Source organism: Halichoeres trimaculatus, unplaced genomic scaffold (genome assembly GCF_033239565.1).
Source record: "Halichoeres trimaculatus isolate MK-OKI-2021-1 unplaced genomic scaffold, fHalTri1.1 fHalTri1_scaffold_7, whole genome shotgun sequence".
NCBI classification, from domain to species: Eukaryota; Metazoa; Chordata; class Actinopteri; order Labriformes; family Labridae; genus Halichoeres; species Halichoeres trimaculatus.
In genome coordinates, this window is record NW_027437185.1 from 24593936 (window position 1) to 24610981 (window position 17046).

Below are 17046 nucleotides of genomic sequence, written 5' to 3' on the forward strand. Positions count from 1 at the left end.
ACGTCTTTGATGTTGTTAATTTAGAGGCTTGACTGTTAATCGTTTCACTTTCTCTTTTATTCTTGTTTCACATTCAGGTTCACTCTGTTTTGAGTACACAAGCAGTTACATTGAAACTTCTGTCTCATAGTCCCAAACTGTAATCCACCTTAAACAGTCTAGTAATCCCTTCAAACATTTAGACATAATAGATCTGCAGTCAAAGCTGGTATGAATGAGCAGTAGCTCATAAGAAGCAAAATATTCTCTGACAGATTACAGTAAGGCACTGAAAATGCTTCTGTCTCATAAGGCTGCATAGAATATTGGATTAGATTAATCACAATTTAACAAAAGCAGGTCTTTTATCATGTTAATATCCTACCCTAACTGAAAAGTGTGTTAATGTATCTGTAGATAATCAATCCAAGCTAGTGCAAGTTTTCTGAAATGACCTCCACAATCCTCAGGAAGAATATTCACCAAAATTGACTGTTTTTTAAGCTAATTTGTTAAACACACACAGCAAAAACTCTCAAAGTATGTTCTTTAACACTCTAAACATCAGTTTTGGTGTAGTTACTCTCCTAAAGAGTGATGCCCTGCTGAGCTGCTGGTGCAGTTCACAGCTTCTTGGCGCAGTCGGGGCAGTAGATGTGTTCGGCGTGGATGACAAAGCGCTTGTTGGCCAGTGAGAGGCTGCACCTCTTGCAGTTGAAGCAGTACTCATGCCAGGAGTATCCTTCGTAGTTGACCACATTGGTTCCGTGGCCGAATCCTGTGGAGTCATACACACGCCTGTCAGTCAGCAAACGAAAGCAATCTACTGGTGTGTCTGTTTGCAGAAGAAATCATTTGCAGACACATCAGCTTATGATCATTTGCTGACCTGTGATTGGGTTCTTGCAGCCATGGCACTTCTTGGCCACGTCAGTCTTGAAGCAATCCACGCAGTAATAATTGTTCTCATGGGAGGTGAAGCGAGCTCCAGCCAGTTGTTTACTGCAGGTGCTGCAGACAAAGCACTCAGCGTGCCACGGCTGGTCCTGGTAGCTGATCCCTCCAGAGGTGATGGCCTGACAAAGACAGAGAGGAACACTTGAATAAACTGAACTAATATTTTGTTGTTGTTGTTGTTGTTGTTGTTGTTGTTGTTGTTGTTGTTGTTGTTGTTGTTGTTGTTGTTGTTGTTGTTGTTGTTGTTGTTGTGGACTTTAACTGTAAAAAAGAAATTGCTCATACCTGCTTGCACTTGAAGCACTTCTTGGCAAACTTCTTGTCATGGCAAGGAGCACAGTAGATGTCATCACCTTTGGTCAGGAAGCTCTGCGTACGGATTGGCTGCTTGCACTCAAAGCAAGTGAAGCATTCCTCATGCCACACTTTGTTCTTGTACTCAACATTCTTGGTTCCTTATATACAAAAATGAAATACAACCAATTAGTTTGAATTAAAGTTCATCCATTATCAATTCATTTTCTGTTTAGTTATACTTGAGTCAATTTTACAGTACTTTATACAAAGCAAAACACTCTTAAACACCAGTGAAAATTGAGGTCAGGTAGCATCATAGCATTTCATAAAAAGAAGAATGACAAAGATAAGAAATGAGTTGAACCATTCAGGAATGAGCTGAGTTCTGAAAGACTCTAATGCCAGTAAACATTTGCCTCCTCTTTATCAAATCCCTAAAATCTATTTATCTTAAAAAATGAAATATTGATGAAAAAATAATCAACTTTCAAATTTGAACTTTGAAAAAATATTTATATTTTCTTTAACCACAAAGACATTTTTCCTTCAAAACTTTGATGGTGATATGCTTCATACATACAATGATGATGTGTTTTCATGAAGCTCAACTCTGTGGGAACATAAGCCAGAGAGAGCCCTTAATTATCTCCAGATTTAGGATCAAAGAGCATCTTATGAGTTTAGTATTAAAACTTGTCTTTGTTATCCCAATGAACATAAAACTAGAAAAAAAAGAAAACAACTGTGTATCTGTATGGATTTTGTCGTAGTGCACAGTATGGTATGCCAGGTATCATAATGTACCATTTTTAGCTGATTACCAAAGACATTGTCAAGTGTTTGGGTGTGTTTGGCACTTTTTTCAGTCTTTTTTATAACTGCAGCTCTGGCTCAAAATGGGCTGAAAGAAAAAACAGTTTAAAGGTCGTTAATTTAAAACATAAAGTATGCTGGATAAACTCACCTGGCATCACCACCTTATAGCAGGCCTGGCAGCGGTTGCCATCCTCTCTGGAGCCACACTTGCCACACATTATCTTCCCATCATCACGTGCGTTGAAGGGTTCACTGGCCAGGGCCTTGTAGCACTTGGCGCAGCGGAAGCAGTCCTCATGCCAGTATCGATTCTTGTGGTGCAGTTCCTGGACAGATGGAGGAGGTGCTGGATGAGCAGAGGTGCCCTCACTAAGTCCTCAAACAGAACTTCATTAAAGTGGACTTTGTTTACCCATTTTGTGGATCAGGGCCAGAGAAAAGAATCAGGCATTACTGTGGAGATGAGGTGAAGTGGGATGTGGTGAGGCGTGAAGGAGCTAGAGGACTTGGGTGGTGCAAATGTAATATAGAGTATTGAAGTATCATTAGAAGCTATAACATCCATTTCCTGGTTTTAACCATCCGTGACTGAGAAGATTCTGGAAGAAGAGGTCACAACTGGATGAGAGGAAAGGTGTCTTACAGCAGAGACTACGGTCACTCTGAACAGACTAAACTACAAACACAACGATCCATTCGTCCTCTTTGTTTTCAATCTGTTCTCGTTATCTGTTTTTCTTTATCTACCAGCGTCCATAAAAAGAGGACGATGTTTACTACCAAGTTTTGGAGAAGGCTTTTAATAAAAGTATACATCTGCAGTTTAGTTTTGACTTTAAAGAAAAGTCACCAAAGCCCCTATTCTCTCCTCTTTTCCTTTATCTTTTTCCTTTTTCTCTTCTCTCTTTATCTTTCTCTGACTGTCTCTCAGTTTTCTGTCTTTCTTCCATTTATTATTTCTCTATTCCTCCCATTCTCTCCCTTATCTTCTTATTCCCACTCAGTCTCCTCCCATCTCTATTCTCACTCCCCCTTCGCTTTTACCTTCTATTTTCTTTCCCCCTATTTTCTATTTTTCTCTCCCTCCCTCTTTTTCACTCCTTACCCCCTCTTCCTCCTCTTTTTCTTTCTCTTTCTCTCTTGCTCTCCATCTATCACCCTCTCATTCTCTATAGTGAAAATTACAATTTTATGTTTTTTTCAAGAAGCTTCTTTTATCATGGTTCCAATCATATTATTTATGACACTTCTTACTCTTTTCTTTTCAAGTATCCTGTAACGTGGTGTGGTTTTTGTGATCACAGTGTGTCATCATCATCATCATCATCATCATCACCTTAGAGTCGGCACCGATGGGACGTTTGCACTCAGCGCAGGTGTTGGCGCAGAGCTTGTCGAAGCACTTGGTGCACACGTGCTTCTCGTCCTTCTTCACATACTTCTTGCCGTGCAGGTTGTCACGGCAGTAGTAGCAGTCGAAGCGGTCAGTCATGGTGGAGGTGAGGTAGCTCCTGGGACCTGGAGGAAAACACACAGGAGAACTGTGAGATGTCATCTACAGATGTTTCCTTCAGACACCAGATGGGGACAGTGTTGACTTTTTCATCCCTATGGTTCTTGTTACAATGCTGTAAGAACAAGAGGAAAACCTGAACATCAAGATGAGCAAAAACATGAGTATGTAATCAGTGTGAGAAGGCCTTATAGAATGACTGGAATTCTGACCTCTGTAACTCAAAAAGTATTAAATATCTGGAGATATGAGACACATCTCTAATAGCAGCATAGCAGACTGCTGAGAGAAGCGTGAGGTAAAAGAGCTGCTCACACATGTCTGCCTGTTGTCTGCATGACACGCCGTCTCTATCAAACTGCCCTCAGAGAGCTCAGGTCATATTTTTAGACCCTCTCCCCCCTCACACCTCAAGATCCAGCCCACACGGTCCCTTTGTCTGCATTTTGGCTGGGTCACTTTATTGGCTGTTAGAGTAAACACTGTAAACGGAGTTACTCTGCTCCTTCATTCATCAACATTCCTACAGCTCCCATCACAGGCGGCCTCCACAGGGATAGGGCCGAGTAGTTTTCTGGAACAACTGTGCCTTGGGTGGAGTGTGAGGACATATTATGCTTATCTACATCGCTTTAAAGCCCTCTTCTCTCAGGACATCAGAGAGAGCAGTTGAACATTGTGTCAACTTTCCAGGGCGTCAGATATCATTTTTATCCAGACAGTTCAACAGGAGTGATGGAGGACACAATGGCTGGAATGGCATTTTGTCCAGGTTACCATAGGAACGAGGAAAATATTTACTCAGGGGGAACACAACTATTTAAGTGGGATGTGGTAATCAGCTGGGATAGAGAGATGAGCCTCCTGGAGTGTGATGTGCACCCCTGATATGTGTGTGTGTGTGTGTGTGTGTGTGTGTGTGTGTGTGTGTGTGTGTGTGTGTGTGTGTGTGTGTGTGTGTGTGTGTGTGTGTGTGTGTGTGTGTGTGTGTGTGTGTGTGGATGGGAGCTATCTGCAGCTGTGTTCCTGGGATAAATACGACCCAGGACTGAGCCCTCACACACCCCGCTCTGCCCACACTCAAAGATTTCATGACCTTATAACAGAACAAACACACCAAGTCCAACATGTAAATCTTATCATATCATGCACACACACAATGCCTGAGCCTGAGACCTATTTCAGTCATGTTCATCTCTATTTAAAGTACATTGACCTTCCCAAGCGGACAAATGGAGATGGATGCAGAGTGATGACTACCGGGACCGAGCACTCATTGTGGTTCCAGTTCTTTAATCTGTTATGAGCAGCAGAGCGACAGCTGCCTCCTGTCAAACAGGCGAGGTATGTACCCACACTCAGCTGTGGACAGAGTAGAGAAACCCACTGCAATCCCTTTGGGGGAGCATGAAAGGTCAATGTGAGAGCATTTAGAGAGGTGAGTCAGAGACAGAGGGGATCAAACACTGATGGTGTACATCAGCCCAGTCAACAACTACACCGACAACACCCCCTGGAAAACGGCCCAGTGTTTACTTGGCACAGTCATGATGATACGTACAGTGCAAACCCTGAAACAGGCCATTCTGTTGCTATTCTAACATATGAAGAAACGGAAAGCAGAAGACAGCTCTACACATTACATCAGAGATTTTGCACACATTAGCACTATCATGAAACTCTACAAGCAGAGCTCATCTGACATCCTTTTGATCAATTCATAAGGTTAAATGATCTGTGTGAGTCTGGCTTGTCACACTGACCAGAAAGAAAAGTTGCAGTTAAGATTTTCTTACTGGGTTCATGTGAAGCTTACAAATTTATAACAGGAAAGTAACCAAAAATTAAATTTTTACAGCACCTTTCTTTACTGAAGTCGCAGAGTGTTTTATAACAATAACAAAACAATCATAACACAGATTAAAAAGGAGAGAAAAAAAAACAGAGAATAGCTGAAATAAAGATAAAATTGTGAAAAATTGGTTCAAAGTGAGATTTGTTAAAATTGATGTAAGACTTAGCTAAATGCAGAGCTTTAACCAAAAGAGTGAAAAAAAAAAAATTACATTTTAATCCACATAATGTGTCCAAATCTGAAGCAGTTAATCTATGAGTTACAATGTAATGGAATAAAATGAATCCTGAACCAGAGAAAAATATTTAAACTTTGACTTTTTAAGTCGTTAGTTGTTATACCATCAATGATTTCCTGTTACACGTAAGAAAAGGTTCCAAATAGATAAATGGTCCCTTTATCCTGCAATTATAAATATTTGTTAAAGAAAAGTGAGAAATTGCAGTTTGGAGTAAAATTATCTGAATAAATTGTTTTTCAATTTCCAAGAGCAAGACTAAAATAGAAAGCAGTATTTTTTGTTGTTGTTGTTGTTGTTGTTATTTTTTTTACCAATATCATAAAAAAGTCTTCATTTGGGGAAATCATAAAGCTGTTTGTTTTTAAAAAGCACAGCAACATAATTTTTTCATTTTACATTTTTTATATTATAAAATTGGAATCAAAATGAACCTGAAAATTGAGGATAATTCTTCCTGAACTGAACATTAAGGCTTTCTAATTGCAGACAGGTTTTACACTCAGTACAACATAACCAGGTGAGATATTAAAAAGCTTCAAACCTCGAGCGTTTGCATGCATAATTTTTGTTTCTTTCAGTTTACCTGAGTGTTTGTAAGACATGTTTGCTTCCAGTCAGGAGGAAAAGAAGATGGAGAAGAAAGAAAGACGATGGAGGAGGCAGTAGCATCCACAGAGGGTCAAACCCAGCACCAACACGCCTGGTGGGGTTCATGGTGGTCTGTATATACCCCTCTGTGACCTGCACACACCCCCAATCCCATGTTCTAATCCAACCTGCAGCCCTGCAGTCCTTTTTAGGGTATGCGTTAAAGAATAGAGCAGATGATATGATGCAGAGGGGATAGATTAGGTGATGGAGGCTGGATTCCACAGCTGAAGCATCAGAAGGTATAAAAAAAACAGAAAACACAGTGGAGGTTTTGATTGATCCCCATGAGAGATAACAGATACTCCCCCTGCCCCGATATGAAACCTTTTGTTAAGACGAGTCAAGAAAATGCACAGATGACATGTTGAATCACATCGTAATTCAAAGGGATGACTCATCAGAGAGGGGAGTCTGTATGACTGACTGAGCCAAGGACATACACTGTATTACAGGAGTCTCCTCTCTCACATCTTGTGTGTGTGTTTACATGTTGACTATAATATAATAGAATGAGGAATGCTCAGACATAAACTGTAAAAGAGTCCGAGTGTTTACAAGAGCCATGAGTGGAATACTTCAGGGCTTGAGAGAAAACATCTCTGGATTTTTCCATCTGTTATTTTTCTCTCTGTTATCTCACAGATTGCTTTTCCCAGACAGAACATCTCCTCTTAAGCTGCAGGGAACTTCAGCACATTCCTGATAAAACTAGAAAAAGGCAGCATAAATCTTCCTTGACAAAAATGTCCTACTTCGTCCAAACTTTAACTTCTCTGACTGCAGCAGCTGACTTAGGAAGTCATTTTAAGATTCATCGCTAACAGAACTGCAGTTTGATGCCAACAAGAGCTTTTAACGCCACCTTTCACCTTTGTATTTTTTTACTGCTTTTCTTGGGCACTTGGGGGCAGCAAAAACAAGCCATGATCACAACAATGACTCTTCATCGTTTATGTAGATGGTTAACTTGTCAGCACACCAACACATCCTCATATCATAGAGAACATCACATCCTCTATCAACAAGTTGCAGAATTATGTATCGGTACTTTGTTAACGTTGAGGGATTAGCAATGTCAAAAATGCTACGAGGAGGATCTGTTTCAATTTGACTGCCTCGACCAGAGTCTCACACACACTTATCAATATGTGACTTAACCCTAACCCTAACCCAACCCTAACTCCAACCCGTAACCCTAACTCCAACCCGTAACCCTAACTCCAACCCTAACCCTAACCCTAACCCTAACCCTAACCAACCCTAACCCTAACCCTTAACCAAGCGTTTGTTTGCTTCGAAACAAATTTTAGATTGTTCAAGACAACTTTTTAACAGATACAACACAACAGGGTAATATGTACAGTGACGTAGAGCTGTTGTTTGAAACATGATAACAAGCAAACATACGCCAGTAACAGTCTATATTTAACAGTACTAGCAGCCCAGCAGTTGATGTGATATGTGTCTGTTTTGTATAATGTTAGTAAATCCTGGTTATGTCCTGCCAGCGCTTATCTACCAAGTGTTTTAGCCTTTAGCTATGACTCTCCTGTTTAGCTTTATTCTGTCCTGTTTCTGTCAGTCAGGCTCCTATGTCCACAGTTACTCCAAAATTGATTGAAGAAATCATTTTCAGCAGAGAAAAACACGTGTATCTTCGTCAGGCGGCGATTCCCTGATTCCCCTCGGGAAGCTAACAACCCTATCGGGAAGCTACGAAGTAGCATTATAAAACAACCTGTAACCAGTAATATTAGCGCTGATAATCTCATTTTCAAGTGTGGATTACAATCGGGCATTTATCTAGAAAGGAGACTTTTTCAAAATCACTTTCAAACTCCTCACAGCCCCTTTTAGGAACATTAGGCTAGTTATGCATCTAAAATGTATGTGCCGTTTGGGTTATGTACGTGACCTCAAAGTCTTGTATGTAATTATTTAAATTTCTGTGAGGAACTTTTAAAAAATTAAAAAGTATTTCTTGTTGTGGAACATATAAAACATCTGTTTACAAAGTATTTCTATGCTGTTAATCACTTTGTCTGACACTGAACCTGAAACACCAGTCTCAGATATCGACAGTAACTAAACAGAAACTATAATTGTTCATGCCAAAGATGTGGTTTTGCTGTTTTTCTGTCATAAATAGACATCAGTATTAGTTTCAGCCCATTTCAGAATCAGCTAAAGTTCCTCTTAGAGAGGGGTTAGGCTTCAAGATCTCCATGCTGATCTTCAGTTAGCTCCAAACATGTCAGACACCTCAATGTGTTTGACTCCTAGCATGAAGTTTTTTCACTTTATGCTATTTCACCTCACTTTATCCTCTACTTCTTTCACATATACACCACCATCGGTCTGAGTAAAAGTCTTCAATAAGCATATGGCTCATAGATTATTTTTTTTTTTAAGTTTCATTGCGACCCCACTATGGCTCATGCTGCAGTGGAGCAAAAATTTTTCCACAACATGAACCCTTTCTGATTGTTTGGATCATTGGAGGATCGGTTTCAAAACACAAATACAGTATCATAATGGAAACAAGAGGAAACAGGGAGCCTCACGAGACCAGTTCAGCTAAAAATAAATGAGTTATTTCGAGTCATGAAAAATGACCTTGGTTAGAGATCATTAAACTGTAGTTACTTTAAAAAAAAAGAGAGAGACTCATCCCTTAACTATATTAAATGACTGTGTTTATAAATCAGAGATGGAACAAATCAATGCAGTTTGCTAGCTTGTGTGTTTATGTGCCCGGTTATGGAAAGGGCAGCTGGTTGTAATTACAGGTTTGATTTGGTCCATTACCATCGAGCACAGCATCACTCTGTTCTTTGAGAATCTATCATCCAATTACTCCAAACCCACAAAGACTAATTAATGAGGCGGAAGGCGCCATGAGTCCTGAACCAATAAAACTGCCCGCACTGCTCTGTGATTCAGCAGGAGACCACTTCTTCCTCCTTTAGTTCGCTACTTTCATTCACATTAAGACTTTTCATGTTTTAAAGGCTTTAATCGTGACATTTTTTCTACTTAACAGGTGACTCAGAACCATATAGATATATAAAATCGGACTGCTAACAGAGTGATGGTATACATTTGCGAAGGTTTGTCTGGCACCTCAGGGATGCAATCCTAGTGTTTCTGTGTTTGTTGTATTTTGCTTCCTAAGAAGGGGATCAGCCCATTCCCAAAGTGATGTCAGCGGTTAATGAAAAAAACTACATCTATCATATTAAGAGCCTCAAAGAGGTTTTTGTGATTGAAGCTGATGATGTTGATGCTACACAGGAAAATAGTGATGAAGATAACTGATAATTGCTGAAACAAAAGAGGGAAATTTTTGAAATGTGCTGGATGAAAAAGAAAATGTGAAATATAGAAAAAAAAATCCTACAGTCAGATTTGTTTCTCTTTTGGTTCATTTTATACTTGTTTTACAGGTTTTTCTATGTTTTTAAATTATTAAGATTACCATGTGTTTTATGTATGCCTTCTCTATGTATGTCAAAAACTTTTAATACAGTGCTGAAGCCTTTTTGAGCAGGATACTTCCAAGAAAGAATACTAAGCTAAAAAAAAAAAAAGTTAGTGTCTCCTATATTGTGATATAGTATAGATAAAGTGTTTTAATGTAACTACCTGTATTAGCAAAAAAAAAAAAAAAAAAAAAGTGGTTTCTGCACATACTACCTAACTGAAATATACATACCACCAAAAGTATTATCAAACTGACAATGTCAGTTTGATGACTGTTTCATATTTTGAATAAGTATCATGTTTCTCTTTCTCTGATATCAACATCAGCAGTTGCCATTTCTCCTTCTGTTTTCCGTTTCCCCTCTATTTATGTGAAATATTTCTTATTTTTGGCTTTAGAATGAACACTGATAGAATTATGGAAACAATAACAAGGAAGTTGGAAAACAGACATTGCAAAATCCTTTTCTTTCACTTAAACAATATACCACTAAAAACATTTTTTGAAATTCATCTGTCACTATCTGGAATTCACTTTCAGGGCTGCAGGGCATGTTGGTTCACCCACTGTCTTTCTTCTTTTTTAAAATGTTTCTAACAGCAAGAATAGAATGTACCGTACATCTGTTGACATACTGCATTGTACAAACCGAAGTGATGGTGGTGTTAACTTAATCCCGCCACTGCTGTCCAGAGAGCCCATTAAAAGCTGGAACACAATGCTATCCTCCCCACCAGCCCTTACCAAAGCTTCACCTCTGATAGAGCAAAAATAACTCCTGATCACGCAACAACAACATGGCCTATATACTTATTAAAAGGAGAATAATATAATGTCAGATTGAACTTTTCATAACTTTTTTTTTCCTTTTGTTTTAGACCCATCCTGTCATCAGAATGATGTGTGTAATACATCTTTATTGCCTCTCTGAGTGTTTCAATGTGGCTCTGCGATTAAATTGAAGCAGGAAATCTGTTGTGCTTTATAACAAAATGAGAGGAAACTGTTCTGTGTTACCGGAACAAGCAACCCAAACACTCTTCACTGTTACCAACAGCAACAAAAGCCTGGTGTGTTTGTGTCTGACCCTCCTGCCCAGCACGTCTGTGTGTCTCACTGAACCTCAAGATCTGATTAATGAGCAATCTGATCTGAATCTGATGCAGCCTCACTATCACTGTCAGGGGACTCTGTGACTCACCATGCATATCCACAAAAACCCTGTGTCAAGACAACAAGGCACACACACACACACACACACACACACACACACACACACACACACACACACACACACACACACACACACACACACACACACACACACACACACACACACACACACACACTCTCATTTGTAAACACAATGGTGAATGACAACATGGCAAAAGGTCAGAGAGAGGCTGTAAAAACCGGGGCGTGACTGTAATACCAGGATACATGGAGGTCAAGTACGTGTGGACAAAAGGGCAGGAGGGGAACTCTATCAACACGATAACACTACCCTCCAGTGAAATGAGACACACACACACACATTGAGATAAAGCCTTCACTGTGGGAGGGGAGTGCTTTAGCCCTCAGTGATCTCACATGACTGAGCCTCTAAAGAAAAAGTCAGATCCTCCCTGACTTTTTGATTCTGTAGAAGAAGTGGCCTTGCTGAAGCTTTCTTTGAACTAAATATTAAGTCAGAATACTTGTGAAACCAAGCTTTTCATTTCAGTTCTTAGAATATTTTCCCGACACTCAACAGCTTCAAGAGAGAAAGACACCAAATCTCTCTGCATTCATTATCCCAGTTCTGAAAGAATTTAATAAATTACATTCCCTCAATGGATGTAAAATTAGCTCTGAAAAGGGCATAGGAATACAGTGCATTAGCTTAAAAGCTGTGGGAGACTTTCGATTTGGTTTTGGCACCCTGTGCAGACAAAACGCTTTGCTTTCCTTTCAATTTTGAAACCAATAAACTTGAGTGAAAAACTTATAGAAAAAAAATGACTGTACCTATTTCATATAGTACATTTTTGATATACACACATGATCAGTCTCTGATCATGTGTAGGGCTGAGCTCCATATAGGAGATCGTTGCCTCCTCTGGATAAGCTCACTCAGCCCTGGTGATGGTGCTGTTTCTGTGTTTCTTGGTGTTTCTCCCTGTCTCACCACTCTGTTTGCAAGAATAACAGAAATGATGAAATGTGTTTTCTCCTGAAAAGTCTTTGTCTGATCAAACCACAAAGCTCCAAACCTTCTTTGCTGGACCAGAAAGAAGAAAGGAAGTCCCTGGCACTGACACACAACAGCTTCTTTAAAGTTAGTTATAAATAACACATCACATACCAGCCTTTATGAATGAATCATTTGTAACTGCCTCACTGGATTTATTTGCTGCCTTTGTGACCATTTTTTATCATGAATTTGAAATAGACTTCTGAGATCATAGCCTGAAAGTGATTTATAAATTGCTGCAAATAAATAATAAGTGCTCCTGAAAAACCATTTTCTTTTGATCTCCAATGTGGTCTAAGTTATTGCTAGGAGAAGTACAGAGTTTTTAATGGACTAAGAAGTATGGTGAAGTCATACTGGAGCCACAGGGAGGTCCAGTGTACCAGAGAAAAGGACTGTAATCTGCAGGTCTCTATGATGACATCATGAGTTTGGTTTGGCTGCAGTCCAGACCAGAAGGGAGGAGATGGGAAGCTCAGTGATGTTTTTAACAGTTTTTTAGTAAGCAATGGTACCTTTTTGTTCTGATGTGTACTGTTAAGGTGCCAGCAGTAAAACATTGTATTTCACAGTGTTAAAATGAAACAACATGCAGCTATTAAAGTGATACAGAACACGACTCAGCAAGACTCCATCTTTTAAATATTCAGACACAATATGCAGAAAGGGGTTCTTTATACATTTAGCACAGTTTATATGACTTTAACATAAACCTCGAATATAAATATGAGTCGCAAAACAGGAAAGGCGTCACAGGCATTTTTTTAGACATATATATATGTATGTATTTATATATATATATATATATATGTATGTATTTATATATATATATATATATGTATGTATTTATATATATATATATATATATATATATATATATATATATATATATATATATATATATATATATATAAGAAACAGCCATTGTTTACTTTTTACATGGCAAAGATGTTCAGTTTGAAAGTTTGAAAGTTGAAGGCTGAAGGTTTTCAATTTGCAACACAGCTTTTCATATAGACATGGGGAGTTGACACTTTGTCCACATGGGGCGCCAGAATCAACACAAATTTGATCATTCTCCTAGGGAGTTATGTATTTAATTTACTAAAAGCAGATTCGTGTTATAAATGTATTTGAGAAACGCAAACTTGTTATTTATCTAGTATGGAAAAATTACAAAGACTTTGAAAAAATGTACAATAGAGTTTATTTTCATTATGTAGTTATCTGATGAATTATCATAAATGTGTTTTTGAATGTAACTGTGTGTCTTTACACCTATGAAATGTCTTATTCAGAAACTTAGGTGCCCTTTAGAGGCGTAAATGGACTTAAGGATATATTAGCTACGTCTGAAATGCCTTGTAACTGAAGTAGTATATAAATGCCCATTAAAGTTTCTCCGAACAGTAGCAAGGTTAAATACTGTCCATGCAGTAGGACTCACCATATAAGACTGAAATAATAATTATAATAATAATACTAACACAAACATATAAGGAGAATAAGAGAGGTGTATGCAGAAAGACTGCGCACAGGATGCCAAACTATGTGCATCACCTGTTGCGCAGAATAGAGAGTGGTCCAGTTGAATAATAAAAATGACAAACTTTTCGGTGTTTGTCAGAAGGACTAAACGATCTCTTATCCCTTTGTCATAAACCGCTGTAACTACGTGTTTTTGTATAAGCGGTCCAAACCAAAGTCGTTTGATAAACTCCTTTCTTTTCTTTTTTGAATCTGACTGTGTGTCATCACCTGAACTGAAAAGCATCCTCACGATGTGAATTGAAGTCTGCAGGTTTGGACTCACCTCTCCTAAGCGATCAGATGAGCGTCTTTCACTCCACCAGCAGTGCGTCCGGAGGGTCTGACTGAGAGGTGAGAGCTGCTGAGGCAACACAGCTTTAAAGACAGAGGGAGCAGAGGAAAAAAAAGACTACAGGACACGAGCCAAACCTCTCTAAGCTCTCATAAACAATGACCTCAACCAGGAATTTAAGCTTCTTCGTAAACTTCTCATTGGCCTTACACCCCAATCCAAAAACACGACATCATGAAGAAAGTAAGTCATTATTTTTCTGCGCTTTACTGAGACTATAAAATCACCTTTATGTGTATACAGTCTGTTTTCCTCCACAGGGATCCCCACGTTAAAAATAGATCTCCTCATGATAAAACACACCAGAAATGTTTATAGAGATGGTCAGACTGGTTAAGTTGACACATTTTTCTGTTATTTGTGTATCAGCCTCACTCCTCTCCTTCTTTGGTAATGAATGAGGGAATTGCATCAAGATGACTCAATCTTAACTAGAAGTAAATATTTGCAGCCAGTTAACTTAACCCCTCTTTTCTAATCTATTAAAATACATAATAAAATGACTGAAACTATTCTTATTATGCTAAAAATATATCCAAAACACCACATGTAGACTAAACAGTTGTTAGGCCCTTGAACCACATCCACCAAAATAACAACAAATGTCTTGAAGCATAAGAGCAAGGGTGCTGTGATGTGTGCCACGAGACATAAAAGTAAGTCTTCTGTTGCTTCCTCTCATATCAAATAAAAATGTGCATAATTTCATCCAAAATATTTAAATTTAGTGCAAAATGTTGCTATAATTAAGTACATGTATCAATAAACTTTGAATTGTTAGCCCTTATACTGAAAAGCTCAGCAGCCCTGGTGGAGAAAATATGATGGAGTGGCAACCAGTGTGAAATTATAGTAGAGACAACGTGAAATGTGAAAAGTATTTGGTATCCCTTTGGAAAAGCAAAAGTCCCCATTTAAAGTGTCATTTTAGTGGAGAAAATTAATAAACTAACTTCTGGAGTGGCTTTCCAAAGGAGAAAACTGGATACTGTGGACACCCTTCCCAGTGCCCTCTAAAACATAGCCCTGGAGTACAAAAAAAAAAAAAAAACTCTTTTAGCACCCTTCACAGCACCGAGTCTAGTAGAGAAAATGAAATAACATGCTCTTTGCAGTGCCTGTTCATTAGAGAAATGTGGCTTTATAAAATGAATGGACTTAACTGATTGATTCCCTCAGGTTGGTTTTCCAGTGGAGAAAACTTGATGAAGTGCCGACAGAGTGCCATTTCATTGGCGAAAACAGGAATACTTGACTAACAAGATGCCCCTGTAGTGGAGAAAATGTTTTATGATGCAAGGAGAGGGTATATTTTCTGTGGAGAAAACATGAAAAAGAACCTTCCAAAGTCTTTCCATTTTAGGAAAACAGTAATCCCCTCCAGGGTGACTTAGTGCAGAAAATGTGAAAAAGTGCACTCCTATTGACTTGTCTTTTATTGGGGAAAATATGACTGATTAAATACCCAGAAGAATGTCTTTCACGTTGTGAATGCATGCCTCTCAGGTTGCCCTCACAGTGGGGAGAAAAACATGACGAAGGCCTCGCAGGGTGCCCTTCAAGTGGAAAACGTGATACAGTGCCATATTGGCAGTCCCACATCTTTGTGAATGTTGTGCATGCTTCAGGGTCCTTCTTTTTCCTGTGTCTGAATTTACAGTTATTCATAACCAAACAATACAATCAATCATACAATTTGCCACAGTTAGACATAGTTTATCAGTCAGTTAAATACAAATTTCTTAAAAGGCTCAATAACTTATCACTCAGAGTATAAAAATGTAACAAAGTTGACAAGTTAAGAAGTCCTTTCCTGTGGAGGAAATAAATAAATCTCTCAAATCACAGAGTTTTTGCTTTATGTAATGCCATTACACAACTGTAATGTTAAAAAACATCAAGACTTGATTCCTGTTGTTTCAGTCTTTGTGTTATTTGCCATGGTGTTACTCATCAACATCACCGTGTGGCGAGTGGAACTCAGCCAGTGCAGCCCAGAGACAAACATCTGCTCACGCTGAAGCTAAGTGGCCCTTTAAAACTACTATTTCCTGCCTGAACCGTAACTTCACTGTACAGACATTCTTCAGCAGACTGGAGGGAGTTGTGTCCTTATTAGGAACATGTTACCTGATATCTGGCACAGATTGTTACTGGGAGTATAAAAGCCATCAGTCTTTGCTGTGCAGGATGCGGCTCTGATACAACGCAGATCCAACCCCTTTATTAGGACGAAGGAGTAAAGTTTGTGACATTATTATTTCTGAGGGTTAAAGTGAAAGCTGTTTTTCTGGTTTATTACATTACTAATGGCAATTATTTATGAAGAAGAAGTCAAAACTGTTAAAAAAAAATCAAATATGAGACATAAAAGATTAGGGATGGGTACCAAATTAGGCACTTTTATGGGTACCTACTGCATTCTGTCAAAAGTACCAAGTACTGATTCACTTAAAATCAAAAGGTACCATATTTAGGTACCTAAATGCATCCTGGCGACTGTGAGGGACTGGAGGAGCAGGCGATTTTCCATGCTGGTCATGAACACAGCATCGCAAGGTTATACACTGAAAAATAAATATGTTAATTTAAAAAAAAAAGAGAGATTTTATTTGTTTAAACAAATCTAAATTTTTTATCGCATAAACACAAAAAAGTACCCAAAATTGGTACCACTGAGAACTGATACTGATTGCTGGGTATGGGGCCTCAGTATTGCATTGTTTCAAATGTGAAAGGTACCCATCCCTATACCAAATGTACATCTTACTTCTTGAAACGGATTTTTTTGAACAAATAGAGCATAAGAAGGAATCTTTCAGTTTATGAAACACACTTCTGATGGTGTAGTATCCAAACAGGATAAAACAATATCCAACGGTGAACCTACAACAAGGATTTATCCATGTACATCATCCAAAGCTTTAATTTCAGAGTCAAGGCTTTTATAGGTGACTCGAAGTTCAGGGTTTGTACTTTTGTCTATGACAACATGATTTCCAAAATCCTTACATTGTCAAATGGTAATCATGACAGCTGGATAATTTCCCTAGCTGTACCCATTGTGCTTGTTGTGAACAGTTCAACCATATCTGTTCAATTTCCCCAATTTGTACTTCAGACTTTGCAAAAAGGAAG

General features: G+C 38.6%; 1 protein-coding gene across 1 annotated transcript; it reads right to left on the minus strand.

Moving 5' to 3' along the window:
- Positions 1-44: 44 nt before the first annotated feature.
- Positions 45-13907, minus strand: fhl1a (four and a half LIM domains 1a). Its single transcript, XM_074673513.1, has 6 exons — positions 13840-13907; positions 3386-3567; positions 2198-2375; positions 1222-1391; positions 869-1055; positions 45-757 (listed from the first exon to the last, which is right to left on the minus strand). The coding sequence occupies exons 2-6, from the start codon at positions 3539-3541 to the stop codon at positions 603-605; spliced, it is 846 nt and encodes a 281-aa protein (XP_074529614.1). The 5' UTR covers positions 3542-3567; positions 13840-13907; the 3' UTR covers positions 45-602.
- Positions 13908-17046: the final 3139 nt, after the last annotated feature.

Excerpts from the sequence above, each read along its gene's own strand:
- fhl1a (XM_074673513.1), bottom strand. The coding sequence starts at position 3,541 with ATGACTGACCGCTTCGACTGCTACTACTGCCGTGACAACCTGCACGGC. Across the intron at positions 2,376-3,385 it reads CCATCGGTGCCGACTCTAAG|GAACTGCACCACAAGAATCG; the intron begins GTGATGATGATG and ends CCATCTGTCCAG. Across the intron at positions 1,392-2,197 it reads CTATAAGGTGGTGATGCCAG|GAACCAAGAATGTTGAGTAC; the intron begins GTGAGTTTATCC and ends TTTGTATATAAG.